This window comes from Gallus gallus, chromosome 13 (assembly GCF_016699485.2).
Source record: "Gallus gallus isolate bGalGal1 chromosome 13, bGalGal1.mat.broiler.GRCg7b, whole genome shotgun sequence".
NCBI classification, from domain to species: Eukaryota; Metazoa; Chordata; class Aves; order Galliformes; family Phasianidae; genus Gallus; species Gallus gallus.
This window is the reverse complement of record NC_052544.1, coordinates 8,489,257-8,501,865: the sequence shown is the minus strand read 5'-3', so window position 1 is coordinate 8,501,865 and position 12,609 is coordinate 8,489,257. Positions and strand designations below refer to the sequence as shown.

The 12,609-nt window shown below is 51.1% G+C and overlaps 1 protein-coding gene across 2 annotated transcripts in view; it reads right to left on the bottom strand.

Annotated features, from left to right (window-relative positions):
- Positions 1–12,609, bottom strand: part of SH3PXD2B (SH3 and PX domains 2B) — a 64,929-nt gene that overhangs the window by 29,450 nt on the left and 22,870 nt on the right. For both annotated transcript variants that reach the window (XM_025155036.3, XM_425197.8), the window contains exon 3: positions 5,659–5,734. In XM_025155036.3, coding sequence (XP_025010804.2) covers positions 5,659–5,734 — 76 coding nt within the window. The remainder of the gene's footprint in view (positions 1–5,658; positions 5,735–12,609) is intronic.

Sequence of the window (12,609 nt, the reverse complement as noted above, 5' to 3'; positions counted from 1 at the left end):
TCTTTCTTCCCCTTTTCTGCAGGGACATTCCACACCCTCCAGCACTGCCACTCATTTCCACCCACCGTGGCCAGAGGCGCACCACACGTTGCCAGGAATTCACCCAACATGATGGATAGGCAGCAAATCTATCCAATGCATCCTCGTGAGCCTCATGCATTCCCACAACACAGCCTAGCCACGTGCCTGTCCATTTCCACCTAGCAGTACTGGTAGCTGGAGACAGGGCAGCAAAGGAAAGAGCTGAACGCAGCAGACAACATCTTCTGTTACCAATTATATGGCAGTTTTCAAATGTCACTGTCATCAGTTACTGTAAACTGCTGGCTGGCTGCCCAAAGAGTGCCATACATGTGCCCAGGGATGAAGGGACATGCACAGGACAACAAAAGATGATGCACAAAAAGGTGGGAGAGGTATCTTCACTTCCAACCAGTTTAAAGCATGAATCTGGTTTCTGCTTGTGTCATGCCATATCCAAGTAAACAGATTTGTAAGTGAGCATCTTCATGCTTTGTCCCATGCTGTGCCTCACCATAGGGACTTTTCCTGGAAATACGGCCATGCCACTGGCATGGTTTCTTTCAAACCTCTCTTTAAAGCTTTCCTTTCCTGCCATCTCTGCACTCTCTTCCCCCACAAAACCCCACTGCAAGAGAGCTTCAATGACACAGGGCAGCCAGGACACAGGGGGACAACCCGCTGCCTCTTACTTCCCACCCTGCAGGAAACTCACAGCAGAGGTTGCCCCTCTGCATTTAAGCTGCACATCATTGGGCTCAGCGCTTCAACAGCAAAAATAACACTGTTGGGCCATTCTGTACCCAGCTGGACAGGAGCAGGAGGATGTTGGGAGGGCACGAGTTCTGCTCCCATGCAGAAGAGCTGGCACTCAGGTCCAGCCAGGGAGGCCTCACTGAAGACACACTGTCTGCTCACAAAAACCCTCTGGAGTCAGAAGGTTTCTGCTCTCCCAGGACTGGAAAAAAAGAAAAAAAAACAACTCTTTGTGGATAATCAAAGTTGCTTTATCTGATGGGCTGAGAGCAAAGGGCGCTGCAGGAGCGCAGGAGAGGGGTGGGGAGCGATGCGGCGCTCATTCATCAGGGACTGCACAGTGTCAGAGCAGAGCTGGGGAAAGGGCTGATAAGGATGTGGGTCTCCACATGGTACGAGACAGAGCAGGCAGCCCACGAGAGGAATCCATCTCTCCAAGCAAACGGGTAGGGAAGGAGGGCTGTGCTAATTACTCCCATCCGGGGGAATTCTCCAGGCAAAGGGGGCAGGAGCAAGGAGCAGAAGAAAAGGATGCAGAGGAATTTCATAGCAAAATAGTTGAGGGTCTTCTTGAACCAGAGGCTGTTACTGGATCTCAAGCAAGCTGGAGGGGCAGGGAACCTTAAAGCCTTCACCCTGCTGATCACAGTCATGAGAGAAGCCAGAGATTTAGAGACTGGAAAAACGTCAGTGCCTTTTTGCTTTGCCCTGAAGGACTCCCCCCGCCCCACTGCTTCGGAAAGAATTCACGTCTCTGCACCTTTCAAATCACATCCAGATTTTCCCTGGCACAGGTTCCAAACTCACTTCGAAGAAAAAAAAATGGAGGGAAAGAAAAAGGCAGCCCCAAATGTACACATAATTAGTCCCAGCCCGGGTTGCAGCCAGCAACGTGGGCTATTCCTAGGATGGACAGGGAAGCAGGTGTGGGAGACAGCATTGCCAGGAGCCCTGTACTTAGCATCTGTTTGGCAAAGCCTCAGCAATGGGGTGAGGTGGCCAGAAGAATAGATCTGAAGAGATAACACATCCATGGCAGAAAAGAGAGGGAGGAGAACCTGAGGCTCCTGTGGGTACAGGAAAAAGGATTTTGGTCTGCACTAAAACAGTAAAGCTCTTCGGGGCACTACTGGATCGGCTTGATGGTGCTTTTTCTTCCCCACCCAGCTCTGCAGCAAACCTCAGCATTTTGGCTTCCATGCTCTCTGCTACTTGCGGGACAGCAAAGGCCTCATTATCCTTCCTACTGAAGAAAAAAAAAAGAGAAAAAAGATCCCTGATAAGAAAAATGGTTGAAAGGACAAAAGGAGGAGGAAAGGCAGCCCACTCCTTGTGAATTCCGGCTATTCCATCAGATTCAGCAGCTATTCTCCATGAGAAAGAGAGTGGAACTGCATAGAAAGATGCCTCAAAATCTTCTTGAAAGCGCTACTGCAAACCATCAACATAGGAGTCCACCAAGAGATGCAAGAGATGCAAGAAGAGGAATCAACCTGCTTCCGAAGGCATTGAACCCAGGGTCTGCAGAGCCACGCAATGGAGAAAATCACAGAATTGCAGGGGTTGGAAAGGACCTCAAGAGATCATTGAGTCCAACCCCCCTGCTAAAGCACGAGACAGTTTGTTAAACACAGCTCAAAGGTCAGAAGCAGAACAATCGCTTCCCCACTGGACTCTGCTTTGGGTAACACTGCACATCAGCAGGATCAACCGAAACCCTACAGAAAAGACAGCTGTACAGATTGCGGGCTGCAGATCAGCCTGGGATTGTCCACACAGCAGTGCAATGGCAGAGACGCCCATCTAGCCAGAACAGAAAACAGTATTTAGGATATTCGCCCACCTCCAGCTCTGAGCAGATGCAGTGGGACTGGGGAAAGTCAGGTACCATAGCTGGACAAGGGATGAGATGTCTTCCATCTCCTTCATAAGGCCTTTGTAGGGAGCTGTTGAAAACCTTGCAGCTGTCCTGGGAGAAAAGCCCTGAAGGATGTGCGTAGCAGTGACACCTGTGCCAAGGAGGTTAGTAGGCTGGGAAGAGAGTAGAAAGGAGGCATCCTTCTGCTTTTTAAAATGATCCCTCCAAATCCTCCTTCCTCTTCTTCTCTCTTGGGAATTTGCTATTGTCTGTAGCTAAAGCTTCCTAAAAAGCAATTTTACAGCCAAAGTGAGCTCAGCCTCAGGCAACCCGTCCTTGCCTGATTCACGTTTCCAGCAAAGCAAGCCGGCCAGGATCAGCTCCAGGCCACTTGGGCTGTACGGTGTTTGGAAGGCTCTGCTCTCCTTATAAAAGCTGTTTCCTGAAAGATCTGGCGCAGCCCTTACACAACTGGCCCAACTGAGCTCATTTGTTTTCTTAGTTCATTCTTTCCTGGGGTCTCCATCCCACCATCTCCCCAGCCAGCAAACACGTAACCCTTAGCGGGAAGTCCTGCAGGCGGGGACAGATCCTGCAGGCACAGCATCCCCTGGGGCCTTCATTCCTTCATTCCCACCAGCGGCTCCTGGCTCTGCCCCAGGGACCACAGGCGATCCCATGCACGGGCTGGGTGCAGCCAGCACTGTTTCAAAGGGCTATCCTCAGCACCACTGGATGCTGGGCAGGCTGTGGCAGTGACTCAAAGCCAGCAGAAGTAGCCAAGAGTCCACTTCAGATTCCCCTATATGGCAGCAGAGGCTTTCCAGGCACAGCGCTGCAGCTGCGGAGAGGCTGAACCCGACCCAACCAAGCTGTGCAATGGAGGAGTGTGGTACTCACACCCGGGAAGGGACAACCCTGGCCTCAAACCCCTGAAACACTATAATCGGTTCCATTCCCCTTCGGAGAACCCAGCTTTATGGCTTTGTTTCAAAAGAGCTGAGTGGGCTGAAGGACTTGGCACTTACAGAAGTGTTTTCTGATACACTTCAAAAGTCCCAAAGTCTCTAGAAATTTCCAAGAAGCAAATCCTCGAAACCAATAGCACGAGTGAAACAAGGTGACACAAAGCAAACAGAGTTCCTCTGGGCTGGATGTTGTAACTATGGAGCAGTCACGGGGTTCTGTTCCCATTCCAGAAAAGCAGCCTGATGAACAAACCCAGATGGTACCTCCTCATGTCGTGGGGGTGACCGTGAGTTTGGGAGGTTGGGGGCTTTACCAGGAAAGCCAGAGCTGCATGAAGCCCAGGGTCACAGGAGACACTCTGGACAACTTCAGTGTCCGCAGTGTCTAACATTGCCCTACAACCATCTCCCAGGCAGCAGCACGCTCTCAGTGAGCCTCCGGAGCCCAATCTCCGCTCGTAATGAAATTCAGATGCTAAGAATGTTGCTCAAAATGGGACTGGAAGAAAACTACAGTACTCCCAGAAGCTGAACATAATCAAAAACCACCAAGTCTGAGCATATGAGAGCCGCATTCTGCAGAGACAGAGACCCAGGGCTGTGCACTGAGCTCACTCAGGTGTCAGCAGCCCTTGCACAGGCAGGTGAAGTCCTGGTTCTGCTGCAAGCAATAAAACCCACCGATGCTCCAAACGGGGAAGCTGCATTACTTAATCCTGTTGCAAAAAGGGGACTAGAGCAAAAGGGCAAACACCCCCACAGAAGAAATACACAAGCTCCTACAGAGCGTGGTCATCCTAACTTCCCCAACCTCTTTATCACACAATACCCAGGCTTTATTCTTCCAGCAACTTCAACCCCCTTCTTCCCCCAATGGAAACCAGAGCCTCTTAAAAGATGAAAACTATTTCAACACAAAGAAGAAACAAACATTGATGAGCACGCTGCGAAAAGCAGGGCTCCCATCAGGCCTCCTGAGCCCAATGCTACCTTCCAAAAATAGTATTTTGGTGAGAATTCATTGTAAGTACAGCTCAGCCAAACATTAAGTCCAATTTTTCCACGTTCTGCCCTTTGGCAGTTTAGTTTGCTGGCAGGAGGAGTGGTGCAGTAAGGGCTCTTCCTCTGTATTAATGTCAGGTGTGCTTTGCTGATGTTACAGCTCAAGGACAAGCCGGAATCACTAATCCCCCTGTGGGAAATCCAGAAAAGATTCCCCTACTCAGAGCGGGGTGTAAATGATTTTCTCTGTGCCAGTCTGAGAAAACTAAACCCCACTGAATGCCTTTGTGTTTCTTGAAAAGCCAGGAGGCAGAACACAGTACAAAGGGCTACATTAAATGAGCTTGACAGTCACTGGAAGTGATTATGGTACCGTGACATTTCTAAATATGCCCATTAGCTACTTGTGGAAGGGGGAAGGACAACTCTGTGGTCAAACTCATTAGTTATGGGTGCACAAAAGACTCCCAGGGTGCCCTCAGTTCGGATATTTTTGCATGGCACATTAGGGCTCTTTTTCCCCCATAACATCAGCCTGAAAGGGCGGCCACAAGCAATCCCCTGCACCACAAAGTCTGAAAGGGGCCATTTCATCTGTTACTTGGGCACACAAATCCTCAGCAGCACATCGGGCTGTAGGGCACGCGTCATGCCACAGAAATTCTTTCTTTGAGTAACCCCAAACATCATGGGGGCAAGTCGAGGCTGTCAACCAGTTTGATTTAATACGTGGAATTCAATTGTCATTTCATCCCCTCTGGATAGGATAGAGGGGACAGGAAATACAGCACATGAGCATTTCCTGGGGAGCCTCATGCTGCGCTCAGCCCTGTGTCGTGCCCCTCCTGCAAACTGCTGTGGGGCTGCTCCTAGCAGAAGCTGTGCAAGAAGCTGATGTCACCCAATAATGCTTGCTGGAGAGAGAGGGGAGGGGTTTAACACCCACTGGGCACCCTGATAACAAACACAGATGTTATAATGGGCACAGTACTGAGACAAAGCTCACAGCCATGCCAAACTTAGCATGATTTTTGCAGGAGTGTACTCTCCTACCTGGCAGAAAGGGGATGATCCTTTGCTTGGGGTCCTTCTGCCCTCCTTCCATCGGAAACTTGTCCAGCATTTGCATCTAGAAAAAGAAAAGTAAAGAAAGTTGGTCAAAGTCAGTAATTTGCACACAATGCAAAGCCTTGCTCCCCAGGAGGAGGCTGAGACTGTCCTCCAAACCAACAGTGTCCTGAGACATTGTACAGAACACAATCAGCCAGGGTACGGTGATGCACAACCCCTAGTGCCAGAAGCACAAGATTTTACCACTATTTCTATTTTCAAGTCACTTCTCACCACTTCTGCACTCACCACCATCATTTGGCTCAGCATGGGTGACTAACATCACCTGCACTTCTGCAGCTACTAAGTGTCATACCAATATATCTCAGCCATAAGGGCTGAGAAGCTCCTCAAAATAGGTGTATTTTAATGTTCTTAGCTCAAGCATAGCACAGCACTGACAGAGCTCCTGGGCTATGGCTGGCTTGGAATCAGAGCACAAACTCCTGTTTGTCCGAAAGGCCATAAAGTAATACGTCAACTTTGGAGAATGCTTTGTGCTACAGTTTTCAGAGATTGGTTTAAAAGAATCTCAGCGCTGAACAAATAATTTCCCGACTGAATGCAACTGCACAGAGAACGCACTCAGTAAGCTCAGTCAGCAGAAGGAGGTGACAGACAACTCCCACTCTTGCTGGTGTCCATTTGGCATTTGCACTGGTGCTTCAGGGGCATGCACACAACACCCTTGCAGTTGCCGTGGAGCTTAACACCCAGCAGGATCAACATCTGCAGCACTTCCCTTGCTTGGCCTTGCTGGAAAACATCATTTGGATTGGACTTTGCACTTAACAGATTGGATGTAAGGAAAAATTTCTTCTCAGGAAGAATGGTAATGCTTTACAATGGGCTGCCTAGGGAGGTTGCTGAATCACTGTTCCTGGAAGTGCTCAAGAAATGAGGGGATGTGGCACTCAAGGACGTGGGTGAGTGGGCATGGTGGGAATGGGCTGGTGGTTTGATTGGATTGTCTTAGAGGTCTTTCCCAATCTTAATGATTCTATGTTGATCCATCCATCCACCCTGCAGTTCCGCTACTCTCTACTTTGGAAGGAATGGGATGGAGATGCAAGTTCTGCCTTGCTTTCTCTGAGACATGGATCTGAGCACTCTCTCCCATCACCTGAAGAGCACCCTGGTCCCCAGGGTACCCAAAGTTGGTTTTACCCTCTCCTGTTGAACCTACTGCACTCCACATAAATATCTAAACACCAACGGAAGCACTACAGACAATCTGCCCAGGAACTGCCCTAAGCATCTATGAAGCCAATACACTTATTCTCCTTTGGCACAATTAATATTTAAAGCAAAGAGAAAACAACACAACCAGGGAGACAGTCATCCATCCCATGGCAGCCCCATGAGAGACATCTGTGGGCACCCCTGGAGGGAGGGCAGCGCTGAGCAGACAGACAGACAAGCTATGCTCCCTCGTACCTGCTGCTTGGGCACAGAACATTGGGAAACCCTTCCCCACGCCCACAGAGGGCCAGGCACTGGGGTCCAAGCACCCCTGGGGTAGGTCCTCCTGCCTGGCTCCCTGGTTTTCATGGATCTTGATCTTCAGCACCTATTTTTTCACACTTAGAGGGAGTACCTGCTCCTAGCTAATGGCTGTCGGTTCTTCCACTATGAGTCACAAGCTTGGATAAAGTATTGTAACAACACAACAGAGCCCCTTTTGTCCATACAGCACCTCAGCTCTGGCACACGCAAAACCTGAATGTTTTATTTCTTGGATCTCAAATGCACCAGGATAAAATTCTTGAGGTTTGGTGAAGAGGGGGCAGAAGGAAGGAGGTGCTTCTCCTACACTGTGATTAAAAAAAAAAAGTCCTCAAACACAACAGGAAAACCAAAAAAAGCTCTCAAATATTCTCTTCAAAATGAAAACAAACCATCTCCAAACCAGGATGACACTACGCTGTGCTTACAGCTTCTTTCCACTATAAATTTCAGTGAGTTTGCAGCAAAGAGCTCTCCGGGCATGCAGTCACCTCCTGTTCTTCCACCAAGCCTCAAAACAAAGGATGTCCCAACAGCCCCGTCACCCTATGAGCCCCAGCACTGTGCCACCACAGGGTCTGACCGCCCTAACCCTGCTCTTCCTGTTTAGAGCAGCTCCTCAGAGCTTGTGACTGGAGCAGGACGAGCAAAACAAAACAAGTCACCAATGCTGACATCTGATTGCTGTTAGCAGTGCGATCCCTGAGTCACTGGAAGCGTTCCCCCCCCCTCTCATTTCTGAGTGCAAGCTGAGGATCTGAGCACCAGGAGCCTCCAAGGCACGGACGTGCAGGCAGCAGCTTCCCCATCGCGCACACGTGCCTGGACAGTGACTTTGGCCGGAGCTGCTCCCAGCCACGTGATCCCACCAAACCACACCAGAACTCCAGCCCAGAAGTTCCCCATTTCCTGCTGCTTCTTGACTGAAGTGCCTCTCACGGTGGCTGCCCAAAGCCTGGGGCTCCCCCCCATGCTCTGCACAGCCTGCTAGCTCTGCCCTTGCAAGAAGGAAGGAAAAGATGCTGTGAGATCCTGCAGCAAAGGAGGAAGAGGATGATGAGGATGGAACGTGGCAGAGAGGTCGGTGCCCCTCATCCCACCCCACTCAGCCTGGCTGCCACATCACACAGCTCCATGGAAGGCAGCAGCACATGCTGGTTCATCAGTTTTGCTAGACATCAGCCTGTGGCTCAGGAACAGCTTGAAACCCACTCCAAAGAAAACAGCCCCGGAGCCTGCTTCAACCACGGCAGGCAGCTTGCATTAGTGATACAATAGCATGTGTCTGCAGAAATCCAGCCTCTCAGTCACGAGCTGAGAGTCCTTCCACTGTAGCAGCACACAAAGCTGCAGCAAGGAGATGTGACAGCAATGGGAAAAAGCTGCCTTCAGGGCTGAGGTGATGCTGGAGTCCTGGAGGAACTCAACTGCAGGTCTCCGTGTTTCAAGGCTTCCTGGGCCATTTCGGAGCTCATTCTGTCTCAGCTGATTTTGCAGGACAGGGACTACAGCACACACTGTTCCACCACTCTAGCCCTGGAAAAAGGGCAGAAGATGGGTAAAAGCCCTGGAAAGGGGCAGAAGATGGGTAAAAGCGCAGCAGCCCCACAGGTCCTGGGGGTGGGGGATGCACAGACACACCAGAAGACGAGCTGCAGAAAGTGAGGTACGCAGCAGGAGGGGCAGGCAGCTCTCTCTGCAGAAAACCTTCCTCCTCAGCCCCAGCAGGGAAATACACTCCAAGCAGACAAGGAATTTGGAACACAGGCAGTCAGCATGGGGAGACTCCCACAAATCATGTCAGCAGGCAGGGTTTCCATCCAAGCTCCAAATAACAGTGATCACATCACATTCCCAGAAGGGAAAACTCTCCCAGCCAACCAAGATCCAGGGGGGAGAAGGAAATGGGGCAGAGGAGCAGCACGCAGCTGCAGAGCCCTTAGGAGCACCACTACCCATGTGGAGCAAGACAGCGCAGGGCCGTGCAGCGGTCTCACTCCCAGCAATGCAGTCAGCCACATCGGGAAGGAAAATGAAGGACAAAAACAATAACCTTATTGTTTCTCCCCCTCTGAGACTATTTAAAAGTACTGCAGACAAAATCTTCAAAACAAAAAAATTAGAGCGGGCGCAGCTCAAAGCACTTTGGTGTGTTTTTTGCTAGGCAGAATCTCACACGGCACTTCTCACTGGTTCACTAGCAGTGATGGCTGGGCTGGATGGTGCTCACACTGCTGCCCGTGCCAGCTCCCTGCACCAGCAGCATGGCACGGGTGTCCCAGCAGAGCACCCCCAGGCTCCTCCTGACAGCACATCAGGGCACAGAGCTGTGATTCTCCATTTATTGCCCCACACCAATTTGCCTTATCTTATCAGTTTGTTGGTTTCCCTATTAACTCAGAACTGCCTGTGCAGCCACATTCTGGAGGCTCCACATTCCTATGCCCGCCTGTGGCTGAGCAGCCCATTAACAGGGCAGGTGGTAAAGTGGGCACGCAGGAAGAGCAAGGAGCCCTTCCCCAGCTGCTTGCAGCAACAGCTAGCACGCTGCCAGGCAGCTTCTTCATTAACTGGAAACCTGTAAGATAACATCCTAATGGAATCATTTATCAGAGCTGCAGGCTGCTGGCGATCCTAGGGGAGGGACAACGTACACACTCAGCAGCAATCCCAGGAAGCAGAACATTCAGGATGGGCTTTGCCCAAGCTGGAGCTGCTCATGCAGACAGCGCGATGCCGGAGGGATGGATGGTTGCTGGAGGAGCAGGGCTGGGAGGGTGCTTCCCAGCTCCAGCCAAATCCAGGGGAGTCTGCAAACAACAAGATGAAGCACTGGTAGCTGGTATGGCACTGTCTGGTAGAAAGAAATATGTCTGTCAAGGTGAAATGCATTCCCTGATAACAGTGCAGCACAAGGGGCATGAAATCACTCTTGCAGCACTGCTTGGCAACTGGTGGGGGTGTGGGATTTGCTGCTATTGAGTTGCTGTGCCAGCTCCACGCTTGGGTTTTCTGCTCCTGAGGACTGCATCTTGTGTGGCTCACACCAGGACTGCAGAAGAGAAAGCAAATCTTTGCCAGCTCATGAAGGCGATGCTGCGTGTCACTGAACAGCATGATATAACACCACGGGATAGTGGTGATGAAATACTCAGGCAAAGAGAGCAAACTCTTCCACTCTTGCATAAGATCAGGACACACTGTGCAAGCCGTGGTCGTGGGGAGAGGGAAATTCCCCCCTCTCTTATCGGCAGGATTTGCTTTGGCTGCGAGATGGAGGTTCAGAGTTAAACCACATTCCTCCACTTTGGTCCTAATCCATGCTGCACCAGACACAGCCATGATCCAGAGCAGAGCAGTCAGCTTTTGACAATGTCCCAAGGAAAAAGTTTGAAAAAAATAAAAGAAAGAAAAAAAAGTTCAACAAAAGCCTTCACAAATCCGGTTGGTTGGGCAGGGGCAGCAGTCACAGGAGCCTCTTTGTGACAGCAACTGCCTCCCGATGAGAAGAGGCAGCTGGTGAAAAGATGGCCCTGAGCCAAACGTGCTCTCACCCCACAATTTCCCCTCAGTCCCATTCCTTGTGAGAAAGGGAGGCAGCAGGCGGATGGCTGTGCTGTGTGCCCCACTGTCCCCATGGTGGCCAGCCCCAGCCAGGGACGAGTACCTTCACACCTCCTCATCTCCCTCTTCCGGCACCCCAGGATGTGACCCAATCATCCCAAAATACAAGGGGAAAGGGACACAGGCCCAGACAGCGCCCATGGTCACAGCAGCACCCACTGGGATGCTCAGAGACACAAACCAAAGTTTCACAAAAGCACCTCCTGCAGATGAGAGCACCCTGGCACTCCAGTGCTCGGGGAACATCTGCCAAACAGATGACGTGCAAAAGAGAGAACATCTGGAAGCTTGGGGCCTGCTGGTGTGTGGTCACTTTGTCATGCAATGAGAGGCACCTTCCCTTCATCTCCACAGACTGCCTGGAAAGAAACAGGGCAAGGAAGCAGCAGCCGAGAAGACAGAAGGACCAACAGGGAGCAGGCTTGAACCCCGAGTGCTGGTGATGCTGAGCTGAGGAGGGTGAGCCCAGAGAACCCAGCACCACTGCTTTGACCTCCCACAGACACTGGTCCCAGAACACTCAGCTCACTGTGACCACACGGTGTGAGCCGAAGGATGTTCAAGGAGAAACTGCAGCTGATGGGCAGCACAACCAAGCAGTGTCCCGATGACCACAGCTTCTCTCCAGTTCCTGCCCTTCTGGTGCAAGGGATAGATTGAAATGCTTCTTACACACTACTGGGCAGGGTGATCCTGACCTGCTCAGCACTAGGAAATGGCATCACAGAGGCCAGATTGTGAAAGCCTGATGGAAAACTTTAAGCACGGCTCAGCAACGACAAAAAGAATTAACTGAGGTCAGAGAAAAGGGCTACACAAATTGGCAGCAGCTGCCACAGCAAGAGAAATTTCCTATGAAATCACAGGAAACATCAGACAGAGGGAGATGTCAGTGGCTGCGAATAGCTCACTCGCATGGAAAGGGAAGTGGGCGCGGGCAGGAAGCACCCCCAGCCACGTCCTGCCCCAGCACCCCCAGCCCTCCTGCTCTCACCCTCCCTGCAGGTTCAGGGAACTGAGTGCAATGTGTGGTCTCCAAGAGGAACAAGGCAAAAAGCTTCTGTGCCCAGGACTGGAGATATCTCCAGCCAGTGCACACATTGATTCTCTAAGTAGAGCTTCACCAATGCTTGCCTGATGCACCCATTGGCCTGAGCAATCATGCTCAAAAGATGGGGCACTGCAGTATCACTGGGCATCTCCAGCAAATGAAAGCTTGGCGCTAAGCATCTAACCCCTAAAAGCCATTATTTAACCTCAGTGTAATGAACTTTGTATTCTGTCATCCGGCCTTGAAACGTAAAACCCCAGAGCTCACTAAGGGATTATCACTCTAGTCACTTGTGATGAGAGGATGGGAGCTTGTCACCAATATCCCCATAACAACACCACGTGATGACTGCAGCAGATGGGCCAAAGACCAAGACAAGAAGGGAGCATGAGGAATACCCTGGTCTTCAGACACAACGTGCTTCGGTCAGGTCAGGCCGTGCTCCCTGCAGTATCTTCTGTGCTAATCCAAGCACATTTCCAAGGGTACTGAGAACTGTGCCTGAGGTCATCAGAAGCTGTGTCTTCACAAGCAACAAGTAGCTCCGGGGGCCTGCTCTGAGACACCCGGAAAGGAACCAGCTGGATGTGCACCTTCCCAGAGCCTGCCTTTAGTGAGGCGCCAGGTGAGACACCCCAAAATGACAGGATCCAGAACCATCACCCACGTCACGATGGCCCCAACAGTTCCAGGGAAGCACTCACTGCTTGTTT